This window comes from Pieris brassicae, chromosome Z (genome assembly GCF_905147105.1).
Source record: "Pieris brassicae chromosome Z, ilPieBrab1.1, whole genome shotgun sequence".
In the NCBI taxonomy this organism is placed as follows: Eukaryota; Metazoa; Arthropoda; class Insecta; order Lepidoptera; family Pieridae; genus Pieris; species Pieris brassicae.
The window spans coordinates 6,590,299-6,607,468 of NC_059680.1; the positions used below are offsets into that span (position 1 = coordinate 6,590,299).

General features: G+C 32.5%; 1 protein-coding gene across 1 annotated transcript; it reads left to right on the forward strand.

Annotated features, from left to right (window-relative positions):
- Positions 1–14,988: 14,988 nt before the first annotated feature.
- On the forward strand, positions 14,989–16,396 carry LOC123718789. Its single transcript, XM_045675579.1, has 2 exons — positions 14,989–15,122; positions 15,580–16,396. Exons 1-2 carry the CDS (start codon positions 14,989–14,991, stop codon positions 16,394–16,396), a joined length of 951 nt encoding a protein of 316 aa, XP_045531535.1.
- Positions 16,397–17,170: the final 774 nt, after the last annotated feature.

The following is a 17,170-nucleotide window of genomic DNA, read 5'->3' on the forward strand; positions in this document are numbered from 1 at the left end:
TCAATGTCAACTCATGAAAACATCTTAATAATATCTCTATATCTATATATTATGTGATGTATAAACTTAAACCTAACTAAACTAATTGACGTACTGGAACTTAGCATAAGTACAAAAAAAAAATCTAAGATAATATTAATCGAACACTATCTACAGACGAATATTTCCTTTAATTTATTACTCTACAAGTTTCGTGTGATTTTATCATATTTATTTAGTAAAGAAGGCTCTTCTTTGTTAGTGAACTTTCTTTGAATTCGGTCGTCATTTGTCTTGTTTATTAAAACGCACAACGACTTAGAGCAATGTCTAAATTACTGAGTTTTTTGACAATACCTATATTTTTCACAATAAAACGAAGATTGCATTAGTCTGTTTCTGGTTGGACGACCTTTTAGTACTTTGCTTTTGGACAATTATGGAAAGAAGTGTGTGTGATTATAAAACCTGTTGCCGGCATATCACCCATACAAATATATAGGACTTTGTAATAAAATTGTAGTACTCATGAGGTATTCAAGTATCATAGTAGTAAACCTATAATGATTTAAGGAGATTGATTTATTTGAGAAAGAAAATACTTTAAAACAGATTAAGCTATAGTGAAACAAATCATATCACACGAAAGCATGAAAATCGTCATTTATGGTTTGACAATCCCGACTATTAAATTTCAAATAATATGTTTAAAGTAATAAAAAGTAGATAAAAAATAAATATCGATCGCATACAATGTTTTTAGTAATTTTTAAAAATCCGTTAGCAAACCTGTCTAGAACTTAGGCCAACAAAGGCTCTGTAAGTCATCGGCCATCAGAATTACTATCGTTTTCTATCTCAGCGTCGGAAGCTCGTCTGACTCTGACGTCATCGTAAGCGGACGAACTGGTTTTTATTTAAGCTCCGATTTAGCGTTTGATTCTTTACACATAACGAGCCGCGCGTTTTGAGGTCGCGCGTTGTTCAAGGACAAAGATGTTAATTACTATGATTCTGCATTCGCAGTTCCCAGTAACTATTGCTTCAGTCTGTATTGTACAATAGGATGAGTTTTGTTTATTTTAACATAGCTTAGGTCTACAGCTTTTTGTTGCCGCTATAGGTCACGATCATTTTGTGAAATATAAAGTATATTTCGGTATTAGAATGCTATGAACTTGAAAGTAGATTCCTATGAGCTTTGTCCCAACTAAACAGATTTAATACCCAAATTCAGCGTTTATAGTGTTTTGTTTATATAACAAAGGATCCACCGGTAGGTACCTAAGCTAACCAAAGAATATGATAAATTAATTGTTATAAAATATGTATTTAACTTTACTGTTTCAAACCATAAGTCAACAAACAAAAGATTTTTTTGTTTCTTTTAAATATCGTTGATATATATATATATAGCTACTACGGCTGAGTTATATGACCTACACCAGAATAACACTAATATGTGATTTTTATTCAAAATTAATTATATTCAAATAAGTCGCGGTCGTATTTACTCGTGAGAGCACAGTAAGGCACTCAATAGGTTCCGATGCCGGTGGAGCTACAAGCTGATTCTAGAGCGAGTTTCTTGAGAATATTGTGGTCATTTAATTGAAATTTTACGGACTTTCCGTTACAATATCGATACAACGATACGAACTATACATTTGCAAAATATTTATCGATACGACAAATAGTTTAAAATGTTATTGTTTGTTAATGCCGCTTCTTTACATTCTCAAGCCTCAAAGACACTTTTATTTTATTAGGTCAGTGACAAACTAGGCATCTAGAAACTATTTCAATCAATTACCCGTTGCACACATACAAATAAGTTTTCAAAGGTTAAATAGAACGTTCGATGCTTTTAATGTTATATATTCTATTTACATATACATTACAATAATATTATGTTTAATAGTTATAAAAAAGTCATTTGTAAAATGTTTCCTCTATTAATATTTAAGTGATACAAATAATTATTAGTTATTTTCAAATAACTTTGTACCTTATTCAATATTAGGTTGCATGCTTCGCAAACAATTTATATAGTTTTATATACTACAAACTAAACAAAATAGGAGTAACAGATTACATAGGACAGTAACAGCGATAGAAAAATTATTTGCATTTGTCGTAGCCTGTTATAAACCAGGCAACATTGCCACACAGACAATAATATTCACGTATAGTATAGTATATATACATAATAGTGATTCACGTTCACATTTTCTATGATTTCCTGTTTACAGCCTCTAGTTTTATGTCTACAAACCAGAGTTGCCAACTGGCACCATAGAGTGCCAAGTGAATTGCCTAAGTAAAGTCAATTTAAACTAATAATATTTTTCAATTATCCCAAATATATAAAAACTATGGTCACATTTCCATTTTTTAATTTTGTTGTAAAAATCGCGATTACTCATAGGTCATTCGAGTCCGCAAGGAATTCCTAATAAGTAGGTATAGCTGATGCAAATCAAACTTGGTTTAATATGTCTTGCGCTTGTTTTACGGGCTGATTTTACAGCCAAAAGACTTAAGCTTTTTGAAAATAACATCAGTGGGTATATAATATGGTGTTTCGTAACTGATCTAAACAATTTATTGCAACAACCGTTTTCTTAATTGTCAAGTTGGTAAGCAGCCGTAACAATTTACGATGAAATTATAGCAAATACCAAAATACATTCTAGATATTGGTGGAAACCGCAATATTTTTCTTGTAGTAGTTTTTGAGTTTATTGCATACTCACAGTTAGATGAATGCAATGAAGGACTTATTTTTGTATAATATAAAAGTTAGACATATGTTCACTTTTTATAGGCATTATCAAGCTCCACAATTATTATCTTGAACTCAATTCCTTATGGAATTATTGGAAACGTTTTCGTTCGACTGTTTTCTCTCCGATTTACTTAATACTACCACATCTACCCTACCTTCATTTTCCGAATTAATTGTTATGTGTGTGTCACTCACAAATGGTTTTGTATTGGTAAAAGTATTTTTAAAATCAGTTTTCTAGATCCAGAGATAACCTCCTACAACACCTCTTAAAAATATTATTTGAGACAAACAAAATTGAATGCAAAATACTTAAAAAAATGACATATCATTTTCTTAAACTGAACCTGACATAACAGCCTGCACTCGAAGATCAAGGAGCTACTAGACTCCTTCCAGCTGGACTCTCCTCTTTCACGTCGGAAGAGTCTTGTTAAGGTACATTGGTTTCTAATTGTCTTCTTGTGGTTTTTATGTCATGTATCAAGCTGTTATACCGCCAAAAGTCACTTTAAGCCCTACCTACATACACTAATCAATTTATCGATATTCTATAATATAATTTCATAAAAGTCAAGACATAAGGTAATATTTATTTCTCTCTTTTGTTCTTCTAGTAACAGCTTAAAAAACTATTAATAATTTAAGCTGACCAAGGTGAAATAATTTAAAATATAATGAATGCTTATACGGACCACACAGGGTGGTTGTCTCTCGCTAAAATCACCTTCAAATATCATTATTTAGTCATATCTACCGCTATTTGACTTTGCTTTATAAAATGTCTTAGGTCAAATACTCGTAAACATTTAAAGTTTAATGTGTATTAGAGCGATGACTGAAGAAACAATATTAAGTAAAATATGATAAAAGATTAGAATATTTTAATAAATATTCAGTAATCTTTCAATATGGTGCTGTGCACACACAAAGGTACATGGTGTCGTCGAATCCCGGACAATCTTTCCTTCATTTCCTTATTTGATGATTGGAGCAGCGTTGGCTAAGTATTAGTAGTAGAATTTTACACCCTGGGATCGTTGGTTCAAGTTAACCAATTATTTTCACTTTTAAATGCGCAAATAAAACTTGCTTGCTTATACACAAATTCGGTGTTTGTCTATAAAATAATAATGTAAAATGATACATATGAATAAAATGGTAATTAGATATTTTGATATTTAAAAGAAGCGTACATACTTTTATGTAAGCATTGTTAACACCTAACCCTGCTAAGTAACTTAGTTATAAATAAAATATCAGAACTTTGCATAGTAGAGGGTGAATTTGAAGCTGCATGTTGTGCAGTTGTGTTGTCAAGACTGAGTTCAAATTAAAGTGGTACCTGGTGCCAACCACTGTTTCGAGCCAAGTACACACGAAACACTGCAATTTATAATATTGAAAAATTTAATATAATAAGCACATTTCCTTCTGATATTGTGAATTGCCCAGTCAGTTTTTTACTCAAAGTTGACAATAGTTTTGTCATGTACGTGTTCAATACGATAACAGTTTAGTTCCGTCCGAAATAGGTGCATAAAGTAATTCTTCAAACAAAAATGTATTGGAAGTTGATTACAGTAGGTAGGTACAGTTTAGCCAAGGATCTTAACACTCCTACTCACACTAGAGACCAATTTAGTGATGAAAAGTCCCGTCTCTGAATCTGAACATAAATCTAGACTTTTTGCGTATTCCCTGAAGTTCTTGCCTATAGCCATACAGGGATATGTGGGACACAATACCCACTAAATCATCGTACGCATCTAGTGCCTTGATTGATGTATTCAATTTCTTTTTTTTATGTAATAGCAGGCAAACGGGCAAGAGGCTCACCTGATGTGAAGCGATACCGCCGCCCATGGATACTCACATTGCCAGAAGGCTCGCAAGTGCGTTGCCGGCCTTTCAAGAATTGGTACGCTCTTTTCTTGAAGGACCCTAAGTCGAATTGGTTCGGAAATACTTCAGTGGGCAGCTGGTTCCACATAGTGGTGGTGCGCGGCAAAAACTGCATTAGAAAACGCTCAGTTGTGGAACGACGGACGTCGAGGTGATACGGATGGTATTTTGTATTTTGCCTTGACGTCCGATAATGAAACTCAGCAAACTCCTTAGCTTTCGTACATAATTCCTAGTTCGCGGCACAGCGGCCACAAAATTATCTTCTCATTGACTGTCTTTACTCAAATCATGGGAACCGAATTATCTAAATAACGTAAACAGCCAAGCATACATTTTAGCATTCAGTACTCAGCTTAACAATAATTACTATCTGTATATCGTGCAACGGTTAATTATGAAAACCTTCGCCTTTTCACTGCAAACTTAATGGAAAAGCTTTTCAGGTTAATTCGGGGATTTCGTGAAACTTATATAAACACTATGGATGCTTTCACGATTTAGTGGTTAATATACCTGGTCTAGATTTATTCCACAGAATATAATATTAACAATAAGTAAGTTTTTGTATGGATTGATATTTTAAAGTTAAATCCGTGGGCATATTAAGATTCGAATTTGTAATCTATACAAATTATTTAGGAAGTCTATGAGTTTATTATGAAATTAATGAGAGCAATGGCATTACTGTCAGCTGTCATTGTCATTATATTTATCACAGGGAGCATAAATAACAATGTGGAAGTCAAATCATTTCAAAACTGTTAATACTAGATGTTTATTTTATTAACATTAGTGTTTCCATACTTATCATTATTATTTAAAGTAATTTAAAAGAGCTTTGAAACTACTTGAGGAAACTTCTGATTTAGCAATAACAATACGTAAAATTGTATAGCTATTGTATTCGATTACGACAGTTTTTTTGTATCGAAAAGTTAAAATTAGACTAATTACTTTCAAGAAACCTGAGAACTGATAAACTAGTTTTTATACTTGTAATATTTTTCTGAGGACTTTCCAAAAACAGTACAACTTCAGACCATGAGAGCAATATGAGTGACTAGGTGTGTGAGTATATAAATATGTACCTATGTTACGATAAGTTTTTTAAATAATAAAAAACCAACAGTTAATTTATTAGATACTATTAATACGCCGTAATATAGAACTATTATGTCCTCCTTACAAATATCAGAAAACATGAATTTAATTGTCAATTTAAGTTAGTTTTACAAAACGTCATATGTCACGTCAAAGTTTTAAACTCTCGCAAAGACCACCCCCAAAACAACAATGGTACATTAGACAAACATTTTGTTGCTAAAAATGAGACGGCAAATCTACAAACCTCAAGTGAAAAAAGGACAGAAAACTTGTAACTAATCATAATGGGTGGTCGAATGTGTCGTTTTTTTCGCAATTTATGACTACAATCAGGTTGAAGCAAAGCTATTTAGATTTTTTGATAATTAGATATACGTTTAAATATATTAATAATTAAACTACCAACACGTTTAACTCCCTTATTCGTTGATAGTTTGGTTATATATGTATACATTTTAATTTTATAATAGGGCAATAGATTGTGATGACCAATATATGATAGTTATTTATTAATGCAGTGTAAATTTCGAATTATTTCATTTGTTTTGATTGATAAATTAATTTAAATATACAATATATATTTGGAGAAATCGCTTCTTTTAATTAGAAGAAGGAGAAAAGAACGAAAATTCTATTAAATTTCGCATATGTGTAGCACTCAATTTGTAATCGATATATTGAGAACACCCACGCACGCGACGCCATGGACGCAATAAATACATATGCAGTATCTCACATGAAACTTTATCACGCGAACAATTTGACCATAGAGTGACGTCAACTGTCAATCTCAATTTGACATTTGAAGTATTAAAAGGGTATTTTTTGTACAAATTAATGCATTCTCTGTGGCCTTTTAATGTACACCAGTTGTCAAAAACGAGTTTTAATATTGGATTAAAATACAGTGCTAAGTAAAAAAGTAGAACACAACAGAGTCCCTTGAATAGAGACTGTGTTATTAGACACTAATGTTTATTTATTTATTTCGTAATCCAACAGATAACATAAATTATATACAAAATGGATCAAACATATACGAAAGAAAAAAATCAAAATAAACTATAAAATACCTAAGTAGCTAGTAACTTAAGTAATTCCTACTTCGCCTGTATTATGCGATGGTGTGAAAGTGAGGGCATGTGTGTCGGGTGTGCTCATGACGCATGTGATTTAGCGCTATAAATATTCTTATTACTTATTTTAAGCATGTCTCGCGATAGCTTAAATAGTGATCATTGTATGTCCGGGCTGCGCGATACAAAACAATTTTGTATAGTTGGTGTTGATGTGAGGATCGTGAAACAAAGCATGATTACGAGTGTAGGCGATTACGAGGGCAGGATCATGTTAAATATCTTTATTCGTCATGTCATTTAAATTACTTAAGGCTAGATTATATGTCAGTGGAGAGACTTTAAGAAAAATGAGATGTCTATGGCTTTTGGAGGCAATGATTTTATTCAAGATATCAGGTACCCTGCGCTTCTTCTTCAGGTGCGGCTTTATTGCCAAAGGTTTTTGACGTTAAAACGTTGACGTTGACGTGAAAGGTTTTTGAAGATTGACGGTTCCGCAACAACGACTTTTTCGTTCTTTTAACTCTTGCTTTGAATGTTGCCCTTAATTGTGAACTGCAAGTATCGATGATGACGCAAAACGTCTTCGAGATATGCGACCCGCCTGCGCTGGTACTCTGTAACTTCCGATAACATTATCGTTCGTATGATATTACCGTCCATCAATATCTGCAACCATAGGATCGTGCGGTAAACTCAATATTAAAATTGCTATTAGGACTGTTAGGACAGCACTGTATGTGAATTGTGAAACAATAACTTTTTCACATACTCTTAGGATTTAAATAAATCACAGGTCTACAAAAAGCTTTGCTTAAAAAAAAAGTACTGATATCATTTTATGACATTAATCTGTAATATCAAGTATTGTGTCGCAGTGAATCGGAAAACCTTCACGGGTATAAAGGTAAAACACCTTTTATAAGAATGTATTACGTCATGATTTGTAAGGGCGCGTTTACAGCAGTTTATATAGATCAGAAATTATAATAATATTTAATTTAACATAATATGTACACGAGTTTGTTATGTGTGATTTAAGGTATGACAGTGGAAGGTAACCAATAAAGTACATCTGTTCAAAGCCTCATTCAGGGTAGACTTTTTTTAAAGGGGAAATGGGCAGGGATCTCATCTATGTTAAGTGATACCATGGACCCTCGCATTGCCCGAGGGCAAGTGCGCAAGTGCGTGGCCGGATGTTTTTAGTGCTGGCACACTCTTTTCTTGAAGGGACGTTAAGTCAAGTTGGTTTGGAAATACTTCAATCGGCAGCTGGTTCCACAAAGCGGTGATGCACGCTAAAAACTGCCATTAAAAACGCTTAGTTATGGAACGACGGACATAGTGAATTGAATTGTTAAATCTCAGTGAAATTTCGTATTCCGTCCATCGCCTTGACATCCGATGATGATACTCAACTGCAGCATTAACAAACTTTAGTATTGAATATTAATAAGTCTTTAGTTTATGTATGATTTATGGATCTATAACAGACATAAGGCAGTTAAGACTCCCGACGCTTTTGTATGCAATTTCGATGTAGTTTTCTCGATATCCGTAGAGCTGACGAAACCTTGGAATCGGGGCAATATTTGGAAGATACAGAGTAAGTTCCCAGCTCTCATGCTTTCATACAAGTTTCTTATATTTAAGTCTTTTAACCGTGTTATGACAGGGCTACTAATGAAGACAGTTCTGAATGCGAACTAATTATTTCTAAACATTTCATCGAACTTTACCTATTTCATTATCTCCAATAATAGAATCATTATTATATAGCTAACGCGGTGAAGGTATTTCTGTCATATAAAAATTATAACAGTACTTATCACTATTAATGAATGGTTATATGAGTTTTTAAATCGAAATCATAAAGTAACAAAACTAAGTGTCCTAATTGTATATAAAACATTAAATACAAATGATTAAGAGGTATAAAATCACACAACTTCCGAATATAGACAAAAAACACATAAAAATTATTCACAAAAATGGTAACAAGAATTTTTCGAATACGATGGTATACTAATTTTTTTAATACCGTAGTTAAGCTCGTGACTGTCGGGAAGTGACATAAGGAGCAGTGGAACTTCCTTATTTCCGAGGCCAAGACATATTTTGGGTCGCAGAGCCAATGGAGTTGTTCACACGTAAAAAAATAGTATCAGGTTAATATTTTTGCTTAACCTCACTGACGGCGCTAAAACTAAAAATATAATAAATATGCATATTACAATTTTATTTTCTTTAAGACTATTTTATTTCTTTATTTATTATGATTTAGTTATCATTGTTAGCTAATTATTGTGAGCGCGGTTTAGGAAAGGCTTTGGTTATGATAGGAGTTGCCTGTAGTCGCGGCGGCGTCTAGCGGCGCAACGCACCTCTACTGCTTATGGAAACGGGTAATTTATTACTTCACTCGCTTTACACATTTTCTTTTTTTATTGGCACTAAATACGACTTGACATCTGTTTTGCTATTAACCTAGAACCTTTATATATTGAATCGGTAAATAAAAAATGTAAATTTGCATTGAATATGATAATTAAAGTCAATTACATAATATATATTCATCCTGCCCAATTATTTGGAGTGCGAAAAATGATATATTAAAAATTCATTGCTTTAGTGCATTTGTTCTGTAAAGTTTTGAATGCTATACGAAATGGAAATTATTTTCCCTTTGTTAATATTTGTAATGACTAAAACTTGAAATCATATTATAATGCATTTCATATAAAGTTGTAATAAAATAAATAGTATTTGATCAAAATGTTCCGCAATTGCCATTGAACAAGGCGTATACAAAATTAGAACAAGGACCGGAAGTTTTTTGCAATTTGTTTATTTTAAAAATATAGCAAACATACTTAAGTAATCAAATGTTAACGTTACTAAACAACATTGTGAATTGACGAAGTTTAAGCGTGCTACGTATACTGTGTCTACGTTATATGTGCTACGGCCATATGATACATACATAATGTTATAAATAACCTCTTAGAATAAAAAATAAGAAATTTCATTGATTAGTTTAAGACAGATTTAATGATTTTTATTGTTAATGTTTTCGAGTAATTTTGAAAAAACATTTATACAATTTTCCAATTATTTGCCGGTATTATTTCTATTATTAAAACATTATTTATTGTGCTTTAAACTACTCGCCATTAACGTCGTTAAGTTAAAACCGTGTTATATCTCTAACTATATACATTGCATACTAAATAGTAATAGGACTCGTTTAGTTCATATGGACTTTTCTTTCTATATTAATTATTATTGTTATACCGGGACCGCCTTAGGCTGACAACCTAGAGGTTTTGAGTTCAATTTCCGCCGGAAATATAATTTGTGTTTCGTGTGATGTACAACTAAAACAGATGTCATAGGTCCGTGTTCTAGATCAAACGAACTTAAATCTAGTTTCAAAATTTGTCAAACTATTTTTTTCTGTTTGATTTTTTCTGAAGTTTGATATAATTGAGGTCCATACCTTAGTTGCCTATTTACATCACCTATATATTTGGTATATCTATGCTAGGGCTCAAGCAAAATAATTTTGCTGGACTCTCTTGAAAATCATTACTTTCCGTAATTGTTTTCTCGAAGCTATTAGGGTCAATTTGCGATATATTTTACATAGAAATCGATTTTGTGTATAGAAATGTGCGTATCGAGCGGCACGTTTGGTATTAACAAAGGAAGACCGACAAAAGGCCCGAAAATGGCTGTAAACTAATGTTGTAAAGTACAAAATGTAAGAACAATTAGCCAAATATTTTTTTATAGATATTTTTATTGCACACTGTTTTATGATTATTATTCGTTTACTACGTTTTTTGAATGGATAAAGGAAATATAAATTACAACAGAGTTCACTACAATCTATGGTTAAGAATAAAACAATTCTTTGAGGATTTTTTTTACATATGTCATCGTATTGTTAAGCCTGCTTGTACAAAATATATAAATTATTTACAAAATAAAAAATATCAATAACGCATTGGTTATAGTGATTTACAAGATATTTCTTGCGTTTCCTGATACTGCCTTCGAGTCCCTGTGAAACGATAATATTCGGTTGATACCACACAGGCACAGAACTGTCATCAAACTATTATAAAGATTATTTTATTAAAATATATTTTAGACTGTATTTTAGTCCACGCCTACTGACTTTTTACTTTAATAGTTTAACCGTGTTCGTTAATCAAATTGTGTCTTGAATGTTTTTATATGAAATAGACTGGGGAGTAATTTTAGAATGAAATAGATACAATTTAGAAAGAGATAGATGATTTCTTTCCCACAACGATTACGTTCACCTGAAAGGTAATAGGGTTGGTCTACTTTGTGTATCGATATTCATGAATAATAATTTTATTTCTACCAATGATTACATTACTTGTCTTGTAACGTAGGCAGCTGCTTCATGTGTGTGTAATTATAGGCTAAAAAATTCTATAATTTTATTTTCAATTTCAGAACGAGATACATTGCCACACTTAGGGCTTCCTAAGTGTGACAATGTATTGAACTTTGAGATACGACAGATATAATTCGTGATTAGTCTCATTTCCGAAACTTACACTAAAAAATCGTTAATTTTTCTTACACCAAACTGAGCTGCGTTCTTAATCAAACGCCTCTAAATATTTCACAAATATATAATGGAGAAATTGAATCACAATCATCGATATCGACCTAAATCAACATCACTAGTAATAATGCACCTTGACAGCACTAAGGAAATGGTTTTTTTTAATCACATCAGTCTTAACAATATATCATCCCTTTATTCACCACTGCTACATATTCGCGCACATGGCATTGTCCGACTTATGATAGATTTTGGGGCAAAGGGGTCCGGAATATAGCCGGTGCACGGATTGTATAGGTTTAGCGCATGATGTCAATCCATAGTTGAACTATAACATGGGAACCATTTACGTAAATACGATATAATAATTAAAGCGCCATTGTCTCAGGGATATAAAAAGGACCAATAAATCAGTCACTGTAACTCTAAAAAAATATAATTTTAGCAATGGGCGTGTCCGAAGTGATTTTATTTCTTAAGAAACGACGGGGGGCAGCCTTTTGTGATGGTAATGTGAAGTCGGACGAAAGATTAGGATGCGGTAGTGTAATCAATACATGGTCACAGTGACCCTCTTTTGTAATGTTTGACCCAGTGGCAGGTTGTACAGTGGTCAACTTGTTTGACGGGGATTCGGGATTACGTTGCAAGTGGAAAATGACAGGTCAATGTTAGTAGTCATATTTTTTCTTATGAGCATGGTATGGTTGAAACACCTTTTATTGCCGAAAATTCGTGTTATACATTTTATTATATTGGTTGTATTAGTATCACACTTAAAATAAAAGACTTGTTTTGAGTAGTACCCCATATATAACCAAAATCATGTTGAATTTCGATGATATATATAAGCGTTTAAGTATCTACACTTTATTAATTATTGCATAAAATACGCTCATATGTCTATGCTCTCTAAATACCGATAAAAAAGATTGATACTAAAAGATAATATATAGTGCAGGTAGAATAGTTTGAAAACTCCGATTCTTCTAAGGAAATAACTTTGATATATACAAAATTAATTTTATAGAAATACCAATTTTATAGCGACGGATTTTTTAACACATTTTTATTTCTCTGCATGAAATAATCTCTTAAAAGGAATTTATACAAAATTCATTTAATTACCAGTACATTAAGTTAAGCTGGTAAAAAAATAATTAAGAAATATAGAACGGGAACTCTTTTGAATTACATCGGCGAAATAAGTTTTAACGTCGTATCTAATTCGTCAATTGTTCCACGAATTCCCTTTGTTTCTAGATTATATTCAACGAAACAGAAAGAGTTGTAAGAAATATTTTCTAAGCTATTTTTACAAGAGGGACTCGCTTTGTTTTGAACAGAATCGACTTTCATAATATCCTTAAATAGTTCACAAGTAATTTTACGAAATTTCCATGAATTTAAATCTAAGGATTAATGGTGTGTAAGATGTAGTAAGCAATTGTTTTTCAGTTTATCATACATTGAAAATTAATACTGTCTTTTTAACAGTGACCAATGTAGATTAAAATTGCCTTTAGTTTACCAATGGTAATATTATTTTTTGCCAATATGTACTTTGAGATAAAAATATTACCAAATCTCTCATAACATCACGTTCGAGATACGGCCCGCACAAAATTCCACAAAACTTCCAAAGTTAACATTAGAAGTGCAAGGCGCATTTGGCGCCTAAAGATTTTTTATGTAGAGAGTTAGTATTATTAATTGTTGAATTCCTTAAATGTACATATACAAACATCTAATTCTATACCTTACACTGCGTGAAGCAAGGTCTAAAGTCCTTTGCAAGCATTCGAATGCAGGTTAAATCTAAGTTAATCGTTTCCTTCGGAAATATTATGCTGTATTCATCTTACACCTTAAGGCTATAGATTATATATTTCCGTGGCATGCAGTGGTTCCAGGATAATAATAATGCATTTTTTGTCATCCAAAACGTCCGTGTGCGATGCAACAAGATGTTTGTCTGTGTGCTCATCTAGTCGTAGCAGCTGTTGTGTCTATTATTATATCATAGTGTGCGCATTTTCTACTGCGACGTGATAAATTTTGATATTTTATTTATTATTATATTATTGTTGTAAACTATTTAAAAATCATGTCAACTTTCAGAAGCCAGTTATTTATTAGCTATATTAGCTTAAATTTACAGGTAAAAATTACATTTATCAACAAAATCGAAATAAATTAAATCTGAAATGTCGTGAATCAAAATAGTTAAATTTAATAATCCCCCAAAATCCCATTGTCCTTCGAAATTCACGACGCACTAAATATTTAGTTTCAATTTTGTATAATTTGCCAAAAATAGCACTACTCCTGTCGTACAATTTACGGGTTTGCGTGATCCGTTGACATTTAAACCTAAACTGTCTGTGGCGTACAATACGAATCAAAATGTGTTTTTTATTCTGACCCAGTAATTATGCAAATATACCATATACAGGTGAAACTGTCGCGTCACGATTAAGCTATTTCGAACTTTTTGTCAAAGTTGAATAGACATTGATGAAAACATTTTCATTTCTTAGTTTTCTTTATTGTGAACAAAGGATTTTGTTTGTATAATGGATTGTGAAACCAACACTAGGTCAGCGTTCCCATATCATTGGAAAATTAATTACTGTTGATTCCCACAAAAGTGTTATTATAATAGAATTCAGTGGCATTATCTATTATTTCTTTAAGACATTCTAGATAGATAATAATACGTCCGTTGATCAAAACTGTTTGGCCCTCGTACGTTTTCACAAGGAAACATTTTTTGCATCGTTGCCGAAGCAATTCCCAAGACCATGGGGACCGCTAGTAAAGCTTCGTTCGCTAGAAGCTAGATCAAATACACCATCCTGCCGGCATTGTAGTTCCTTTATCAATACTTTAAAAAAAATATGTGGCTGTCCCATTCTAACCAGATGTTTGTGCTCAGTGCGAGAAAAGGAAGGCAAATATATTTTCAGAACTTGTTCAAATGAATCGTTATAAACAATGTATTTGGAAAGAATGCCAAATACAAAACAATTGACGACGAAGCGCGTGGTATATAATTAGGCATTTGAATGTTAAACAATACAAAGAAATGTTTTTGTTTAATATTATATTTGAGTTGTAGTTGGTTTGCTTTATTATACGAGTTTTAGTCTTTTAAATCAGTAAGTTTTCAGCTATGATATTATGATAGGTTTTAGGGTAATTTACCTGCCAATAAAAGATTCGCTTAGGTATAATGCTTTTCTTTATTATTGCAGTCCTGTTTTAAATCACTAGAGACTTTGTACATATGTCACTCGGAAGCACTGGCTAGATTCCTAGAATAATTGTATCGGGCTGACAAAGATAATAAAAAAGACGCAGGCTTTTTACAAAGTACAACGTGTCAAATGATAACCGATTCGGTTTCAATTTAACATCTCAGTTAAAATACAATTGACAATATAAACTATGCTCACTATCTCTACAGTTATAGATTTTCCCACAGTTTATAAATTATTGTGTGTTATATTTTAGTTGAAATGAAGTGTGCAAAACTCCAACTTCAGGAGAGAACGAAGATAGGACCAAAAGAATCAACAGCCGATGGACCACGTAGGTATTGTCAGAGGCGGCTTGTTGATCCAGAGCAAGACTTATGGAGGAACTACGACGGGTAATTTTCACTTAGCAATACATATAGCTCGCTTCAGTCTTGTTATAGGGCCTGACTGTATGCCTGCTTAAAGTACAAGGAAATTTATGTCCGATATACGTGTTTGATTTAAAAAATCACAGTTAGTAACGAATAACAGAGTACAATAACTTGTACTCCGACCAAGAATCGAACACATACTTATTGTTATTGCATGACATATTCCAAAGTTACACTTGAAGCATCAATAATAATTTTTATAATAAAAACTAGTATGACAAAAAAGCTCGAAGAACCCCTACTCCTGCCCCAATAGATAAACATAGATAGACAGCGCCATCTCTGGGCGTCAATTGAGACTAGGGGCCTGGTTAATAATATTGTATTCATAAATGTTTAAATGTTCTGAATAATAACTATTGGACTCAATACAATAATTATTTATTTAAATTTAAAAATTAATTTGTTTCTTTAACAGGTTGTACTTTAACGAAGACGCCAACTTTAATAGATCATATCACAACGGTCGATTACGTCAAGGCGCTAATGACTTGTACCTTTCAGTCCAAAATTTACAGTTTCAAGGAGTAGAGCAACAGACAAAAAGACCACGTACTAGCTTTAAATATAAAACTTTACCATCTCAACAACACCGAATGTTTGTCAAAGAACTTGTTGAAGATAATTTGTATGACGGTGATCGGTGCTCTGAGCTCACATGTTACTTCTACGACGATTACGCCAAGTATTTAATGAACAATGATCGTTCGAGACCTTCATCAGGCAAATCTAGCATATTCCAATTTGACGCAATTGAAAAACCAAAAGAAAATGTCGCAAAAAATAAGGTGAGAACCAAAACTTTGAAAACAGGCAAAAGTGAGTCAAATAAAAAGAAACCTAATGAGATACTAAATGGTGATAAGAAAGATTTAGAACTTCGTGATAATGATACAAAGATATCGTATCACAAAAGTGGAAAGAGAAAAAGCTTGACAATATCTAGAGCCGACAGTCCCGCCACTTTACAAGTTATTCGAGTCGACGTTGTTTGCAATTACTGTACTAGTTCAATTTCCGACTATGAAGATACAAAACAAACTACCAACGAAAAAGTAACGAAGGGAGATTCGCATTTCGCAAATAAATATCTTTTGACGAATACAGTTAAGACTCTTGATGAGAATGCGGGCGGGGCGAGAGTTACATTACTTTGTAAGACTTTTAAGTTAGCGGACAGATCAGGTCTGTTTGCTGAGAATAAAGCAAAATCTTTGAAAATTAGGCGTAAATGAAAAATAATGTCCGCTACACATTTTAAATCAATTTATGTTTTAACAATTATCTGTGAGACGTCTATTAAAATTACCTGCGAGCGAATCCTGGCGCCCTTCTGGCGCCACCCTTACTTTCTATGTATGGTTCTCAAATTTCACAAATAACCCTCAGTATTATATTCATTAATAGGTGTATCATTTATGATGATGGCTTGGTTGGCTTGGATAAGTTTAGCTATAATATCTATTACTATACGGATGATAAAGACAATAAAGTAGTTTTCGACTTAAGTCTTTTAAATATATAACAAATAACCAGCAAATTGCGCGTTAATATTAGTGTGATAACATACTTCGGAAAGAAAAATTTAAGTCTGGATTACTCAACGGAAGAAAGTCATCTCTAAGTTTGAGAATCATTTGTAAAGGTAGAAAAAAAATATAAACAAACTTTCCACGTACCCTGTGATTTAGTACGCCGAAGCGCAATCTAGTTTATTTAAGTGTCGTTTAATCTTAAGTTCCACATCGGAGTAATGAAATGCTCTGCAATCTTTTAATTAAGAACATCCGCGCATTGTTATTGTGTTAATAATAATCGTAAGAAAATATCAACGTATATGAATAACGACTGTCATTTCTAATAATTTTGGTGCATTCTAAAATGTGCCATATTGCAAACGTGTAAAGATACTATTACAATTCATGAGATTTTAAAGTGACAATCACGCAGTCTTGATTATAGTATTCATGATATAGGTAATAATAAGAACACGAACTCGAGTTTTATTT

Excerpts from the sequence above, each read along its gene's own strand:
- LOC123718789 (XM_045675579.1), top strand. The coding sequence starts at position 14,989 with ATGAAGTGTGCAAAACTCCAACTTCAGGAGAGAACGAAGATAGGACCA. Across the intron at positions 15,123-15,579 it reads TTATGGAGGAACTACGACGG|GTTGTACTTTAACGAAGACG; the intron begins GTAATTTTCACT and ends TTTCTTTAACAG.